This window comes from Otolemur garnettii, unplaced genomic scaffold (assembly GCF_000181295.1).
Source record: "Otolemur garnettii isolate 467f Iridium unplaced genomic scaffold, OtoGar3 scaffold00003, whole genome shotgun sequence".
In the NCBI taxonomy this organism is placed as follows: domain Eukaryota; kingdom Metazoa; phylum Chordata; class Mammalia; order Primates; family Galagidae; genus Otolemur; species Otolemur garnettii.
Window position 1 is genome coordinate 34,386,890 of NW_003852398.1, and position 7,185 is coordinate 34,394,074.

Consider the following 7,185-nt stretch of genomic DNA (forward strand, 5'->3'; position numbering starts at 1 on the left):
AAAAAAAAAAAAAAAAAAAGAAAAGAAATGAGTACTCTCAAAGGAGTAAGGCGCTGGCCCCATATGCCGGAGGTGGCAGGTTCAAACCCAGCCCTGGCCCCAAAAAAAGAAAAATGAAGTATATGTAGGTGTGACTTACTTTACTATCCTCAGTGAAGAACACTGAGTGAGGAGGGACACTCCGTGGGTGTGTAAGTGTGGTAAGTCTTAGAAAGTTTTAGGTACCTGCTATAAGGTTTCGTAAATCTGTATATTGCATGGATTATTTGATCTCAGGCTCAAGTAGAGACTAGGGGAGGCCTAACTTAATTAAAAACATATGCTTAAGGTGGTGCCTGTATGTGCCAGCCACATACACTGGGATAGGTGGGTTCAAACCTGGCCCAGGCCTGCTGAACAACAACCATAACTGCAACAAAAAAAATAGCTGGGCTTTGGCGGGTGCCAGTAGTCCCAGCTACTTGGGAGGCTGAGGCAAGAGAATCACTTTTAAGTCTAAGAGTTAGATGTTGCTGTGAGCTGTGACACTACGGCACTCTACCCAGGGCGACATAGTAAGACTCTGTCTCAAAAAAAAGAAAAGAAAAGAAAAAAACATACACTTAAAATTCTTAGCACGGAGCCTAGTACATGGTAAATACTCAACCGGTACTACCGTTATTATTTTTCTCTGAATCTCAGTTTATTTCTCAGTATTCCATGTATATGAAGAGTCTATAAGTATGGTCTAGGAAGGCAATTTCTTGGCCTTCAGTTGCAAATTTAGATGTCTTCTGGGCTAGGAAGGTATCTCCTAAACTTAAAATGTTGAGCTAGCCAAGCAAAACATATTTTTTGTTTGGGTCTGATTTAGCCAGAAGGCTACCACTTTGCAACTTCTATGTTGTTTATCCACAAAAGAGAAAAAAGTGCCAGAATTAAGTCACAAAAACTTCAAATTAATATTACTATTTGTAGAAGAAATCAAATATATCTCCTTTCTCCCCCTACTTTCCTCATTTGAAATAACATTCTGGAATTGTTAGGGCTAAAGCTGTGCTCACTAATTTACTGGGCTCAGATACAGGTCTATCTCATGTGTAATAGGGTCAAACAGAGCCTTCCCCACCAAGCACAAACTCGGTTATGTCTGTCAGGGAGCCTCTGCTTTATCACAGAATTTCTAGTTCTTTCTGCATAGGAAAGGGTTTTTTATACAGGGACTCAATTAACCAAAGGCAGTGGGTATTTAGGCCTTAGAGTTGGTGTAAAGTCTGCTGATTTGATAATATCATTTGTCCAGTGCTTCAGTCTGAAGAGAATTTTTAAGGTCTGCTTTTAATGCAGAAAACATGTGCAGAATACAAAAGAAAATTTTGATGTTTATTGAGTCCATTTTTTTAAGGAAAAAGAGTCTATTGAGATTTATGCTAAAATGTTACTCATATTTATCCCTGAGGAATTTTCATCAGCTATAATAGCTTAAATTTGTAGGGATTGGAAAAATTTATTTATTCAGTAATCATTATGCTGGGTATGGCAGCTCATGCATGTAATTCTAGTGCTTTGGGAGGCTGAAGCAGGAGGATTGCTTGAGGCCAGAGCTTGAGATCAGCCTGGGCAACATAGTGAGATCTCCAAATAAAAAAATTATCTGGGTGTGGAGGTGCATGCTTATAGTTCCAATTACTAGGGAGGCTGAGGCAAGAGAATCGGTTGAGTCTAGGTGTTCAAGACTGCAGTGGCACTGCACTCCAGCATGGATGACAAAGTAAGACCTTGTCTCTGAAAAAATAAAGTATTTTATGTGCTCAACTCTTCACTAAGTATACTAAATATTAAATACTAAAAACTTATAAGGTTGTGATAGATGTGTTACTTGGTTCAATGTAAACATTTCACATTATATATCGAAGCAGTACGCTGAACCCCATAAATGCGTCAGTGTACAAAGTTATGATTTAATAAAAAATAATTATAAAAAAATAAAATAAAAACTTATACGGAATTTGAGTTAATTTTTTTTTCTCTTTTTTTCCCTCCATCTACTAGCTGGATATGAATTTGAATGAAGAAAAACAGCAACCTTTGAGGGAAAAGGACATCATCATTAAGAGGGAGATGGTGTCCCAATATTTGCACACCTCCAAGACTGTGAGTTCTGGGACAAGTACCCTTGACCGGGGAGAATGTGCCCTCATCTTTGACCTGTTTTGCCAATTCTATATAACATTTTCTATCTACGTCCATTCTGTTCATTCCGTTTTATAAGCCTTCCTCATTTTTTACTCTTTTCAGTTACTGTTCTTATCTACTTTTTTGCCTGATTAAATCTTCATGAAGTATGTATGGGGACTGGGATGGGCAATTCTGAATTTTATAAGTTTAGTGGTGTGAGGGCTAACAATTATGTTTGTGAACTCATCCTAGAAAAAGTGCTACATATACCTACCTCATTGCTGAATCACTACACTACAGTCACCTTCAAAGAACTCCCTTTGAGAAGCTATGCATCAGTGCTGGTGCCTAGTCTACCCTTCAAAGCAATTTTGGAACTCTTTTTTTCTGGAATGACCATCAGAATGTCCTAAATGTCATCAAAATGTCTTCTTTCAATATTTCCTTTATCTTTGGGTAAAGATAAAAGTCATTGGGGGCCAGATCAGGTGAGTAGGAAGGGTATTTCAATATAGTAATTTGTTTACTAGCTGAAAATTCTCTCAGAGACAGTGCTGTGTGAGCTGGTGCCTTGTCATGGTGTGAGAGCCATACCCTTCTCATGCCAAGACTTTCAGTTAAGATTTTCCTGTTTCTGTCAATGTTTACTTAATCTGCTGTGCTTGTCACAGTCAACTGAGAATCTTGACACACAATTTGATGAATTTTTGCGATGTTTTTGTCAGTTCTGCTTGTTGTTGCCCTGACCTCTCTTCATTAGTGATGCTTTCTCTCCCCTCAGAAAATCATTTAATCCTGGCCTGGTGCGGTGGCTCACGCCTGTAATACTAGCATTCTGGAAAGCCAAGGCAGGTGGATTGCCCGAGCTTAGGAGTTTGAGACCAGCCTGAGAAGGAGCAAGACCCTGTCTCTAGTAGCTGGGTGTTGAGATGGGTGCCTACAATTCCAGCTACTTGGGAGACTGAGGCAAGAGGATCTCTTGAGCCTGAGAGTTTGAGGTTGCTATGAGCTATGACGCCACAGCGCTCTACTCAAGGCAACAAAGTGAGACAGTCTCACTAAAAAGAAGAAAAAACATTTAATCCATTTGTATACTACTGTTTTTTTTTCATGGCATTATCCCCATAAACTTGGACTAACCTGTCCCTGATTTCACTTCCACTCTTGCTGACTTTAATAAGAAATTGAGTGTTTGCTCATTGCTCTAATTTAAGCTCTGACATTCTTGCAATGGCACACAAAAATATGCAACAACAATAATGAGCACCATTTAGGATGACGCCCCACACATCAGCACGAACACAGCTGTGAGACACATATACCAAGTTTATGAAACTTTACCAAGTTGTTTGTACAGTCCTGCCAACATAAGGACACAGTGGCAAGTTCACAAACATAATTGTAAGACCTTATATGTAATAGATGTCTGCCCTCATGTTATTTAAACTGTATTAACTAATACTACTCCCTAATTTATAACTCAGTCCAGTGTTTAGTAATCTCTTTATATGCCGCCTCTCCAGGGTATGAGCCAAAAGGAGAGCTCCAGGTCTGCCATGATGTACATTCAGGAATTGAGGTCAGGCTTGCGGGATATGCCTCTGCTCAGTTGCCTGGAGTCACTTCGTGTATCTCTCAACAACAACCCTGTCAGGTGAGAATTCTGAGGAGGTTTGTTTTTTTTTTTTGTAGAGACAGAGTCTCACTTTTTTGCCCTCGGTAGAGTGCAGCGGAGTCACTCCAGCAACCTCCAACTCCTGGGCTTAGGCGATCCTTCTGCCTCACCCTCCCAAGTAGCTGGGACTACAGGCGCCCGCCACAACGCCTGGCTATTTTTTGTTGCAGTTTGGCCAGGGCTGGGTTTGAACCCGCCACCCTCGGTATATGGGGCCGGCGCCCTACTCACTGAGCCACAGGCGCCTCCCGAGAATTCTGAGGAGGTAACAGGAGTAGGAGCCAAATGCTGGAGTTCACTGGTGGTGGTTAAAGATAAAAGGAATCAGGGAAGTATAAGAATGGTCAAGATTGGGAGTAAAGAGTTACTAATATAAACTTCATTTGGCACAGTAGCATTTATTTGATTTGATTTGACACTGCATTGTTTTTCTGTCTGTTCTTTACAGTTGGGTGCAAACTTTTGGTGCTGAGGGCCTGGCCTCCTTATTAGATATCCTTAAACGACTTCATGATGAGAAAGAGGAGACTACTGGGTGAGGACTTTCAAATCTTTGCAACATCTCGGTAGAGGGTTGAAGGGGACTTTGCTCTTTGCTGTAAAGGAGAAAATAGCAGTTAAATGTACAGCAATAGGTTAGGGGGATGTGCTATTAGCTGAGAATGTGATTTATCATGGGGGTGACTAGGTGATGAATGACGATTGTAGATATAGGAAAGGGAGAAGGAACTTAAATTTAGTGGTGAATAACATGGGATATATGCCACATAAAATTATTAATCTTTTGGCACGAGTATTTTTTTAGTTTGGAAATAGGATCTGATTTAGTCCAGAGCTTCCTTGTGATCTTGTCTGGGTCACATCCCATTTGGGAGTGTTATAGTACACTGGGTCATTTTGGGCATTTTGGCTGTCTTCCCGGTTGGAATAATTCTGAGGATATCTTGAACTGTCTTAGTCTACCTTGAAGCCAACCTGAGTCAAAGTACTTCCTGGAATCTTTTCTGAAACAAAACAATGTAGTACCTATAGGTCCTGCAGATATTATACAGTTTCAGACTTGAAACCTGTGATGTAGTGAGGCAAGCAGTAATGGGAGGGATATTATCCTGGTAGAATTTAGCACTTGGGAGCCTACAGGGAGTGAAAGGAAAGGTTTTAATGTAATACTAAATTCCTGGATTATAAGAGGATTATCCAGATTTCTTTGGTGGGAAATCTCTCTTCAGCTACGTATTTTGTCAGTGTTTTGAGAAAAGTGCTATGTGTTGAACTTACTCAGCTAGTTGGGGATATTCCTAACAGCTTTATTTGCAAAATTGAAAAGTCAAATGGGAAAGGGGTATAGAATAAAGAGACTTAACTTATTATGTCTTCTACATATAGAAGCTATGATAGCCGGAATAAGCACGAGATCATTCGCTGCTTGAAAGCTTTTATGAACAACAAGGTGAGATTTTTTTTCCATTTTCATTCCAACCCCCGTCTGGAGACCCCCATTCTTTTTCTCCCATTGGCAAACCCAAAGAATGAACTAGGGATGTCAGGTTCAAGATGTCTAGCTTTCCCTTTTAGTATCGTAACTTTTTAATTGTCACTTATACATACTTCAATGTATAGCTTTCCCCAGTTCTCTTTTGTTTCAGGGGTAGGCTCAGCTTTCTTCCTTTTTCTTTACGGTCTTTTGCTAATTCTTGAATTTCCTGATCAGTAGTTGTTATTTTTGGAAGATTTCCTTTATTCTCTGTTTATTTGTTTGTTTTGCCCTTCCATACTATTCCTGCTTTAGAATCTTTTTGTTTAGTAGTTAAACCCAAGGAGCCTACACTTATTTGCACATGATTACAAATCTGCCTTTCTCACTGTTTAATTTTGTTATAATTATTCCATTGGATTGGAAGGGAGATTTTTTTTTTTTTTTGGAGACAGAGTCTCAAGCTGTCCCACTGGATAGAGTGCTGTGGCATCACAGCTCACAGCAACCTCCAACTCCTGGGCTCAAGCGAGTCTCCTGCCTCAGCCTCCCAAGTAGCTGGGACCACAGGCGCCCGCCACAACACCTGGCTATTTTTTGGTTGCAGCCGTCATTGTTGTTTTGGCGGGCCCGGGCTGGATTTGAACCTGCCACCTTAGGTGTATGTGGCTTGCGCCTTAGCCGTTTGAGCCACAGGTGCCAAGCCAGGAGAGTATTAAGAAACATAAAAATCAAAGATTTTTATTCTAAGGAGACATAGAATTCTGTTGTGGCTCCCAGAAAATTATTTGCTATGCTTGTATCTGTTTAGCATTGGGAAAAGTATTCTACCTCTATATTAGCTTACTAGAACACCACAAACTGGGTGTCTTAAACAACAGAAATTTACTGTCTCATAGTTTTGGAAGCTAGAGCTTCTAAATCAAGATGACAGCAGCCTTGGTTCCTTTTGAAGGCTGTATGGGAGAGTATGTTGCATGCCCTTCTCCTAGTTTCTTTAAATTGTTGGCAATCTTTGGCATTTCTTGGGTTGTAGTACATCATCCTGATCTCTGCCTAGGGTGTTCTCCTTGTGTGTGTATCTGTATCCAAATTTCCTCTTTTCATAAGGATATCAGTCCCAGGGGCCTATGCTACTCTAGTATGACTTCACTGTAGTTTAACTAATTACAACTATATTTCTAAATAAAATTATATTCTGAGGTCCTGGGGGTTAGGATTTCAACGTATGAATTTATGGAGGACACCATTCAACCCATAACAACTTATAAACTTTCCCCCAGTTAGATGCTGTCATCTTTAAGCCTCCTTTCTCTGTTCTTGTCCTACCAGTTTGGAATCAAGACAATGTTAGAGACGGAAGAAGGAATTCTACTGCTGGTCAGAGCTATGGATCCTGCTGTTCCCAACATGATGATTGATGCAACTAAGCTGCTTTCTGCTCTGTGTATCCTGCCACAACCAGAGGACATGTATGTGACTGGAATTATTTCTCTTCTACATTCTCGTTTTTACCATCTTCTCTTAGTCTAGAGGAAAAGCTTAGTCTTGAGTTGCTTCTGTGTCTTCTTGGTCTTAAATACTAGGTAAGATTATATTTCTTCCCAGAAGTGAACAGTGAGAATCTTAATATTTAAGAACAATTCCTAAGTGATGGGGGATAGCTGCTGCTATCAGAGATGTACCAGGATGTCTCCTGCATCTCCATTAATGTCTGTATTGTCTCCTTTTACTTTTTTTTTTTAAATGCAGAAGTGACACAATGTTATTTTTAAAAATAAAATAGTATGGAATTATATAACATAAAATCTAACAGCCTTGTCCCTTTGCCAGATCCTATTCAACAGAGGTGATTACTGTTTGTTTTTTTTTTTTTTTT

At 39.9% G+C, this 7,185-nt stretch overlaps 1 protein-coding gene across 1 annotated transcript in view; it reads left to right on the plus strand.

Moving 5' to 3' along the window:
* The window catches only part of DIAPH1 (diaphanous related formin 1), a 120,007-nt gene that overhangs the window by 42,087 nt on the left and 70,735 nt on the right, over positions 1 to 7,185 (plus strand). The window contains exons 4-8 of the mRNA XM_012806933.2: positions 2,032 to 2,133; positions 3,681 to 3,811; positions 4,281 to 4,367; positions 5,219 to 5,282; positions 6,639 to 6,778. Of these exons, the coding sequence (XP_012662387.1) occupies positions 2,032 to 2,133; positions 3,681 to 3,811; positions 4,281 to 4,367; positions 5,219 to 5,282; positions 6,639 to 6,778 (524 nt within the window). The remainder of the gene's footprint in view (positions 1 to 2,031; positions 2,134 to 3,680; positions 3,812 to 4,280; positions 4,368 to 5,218; positions 5,283 to 6,638; positions 6,779 to 7,185) is intronic.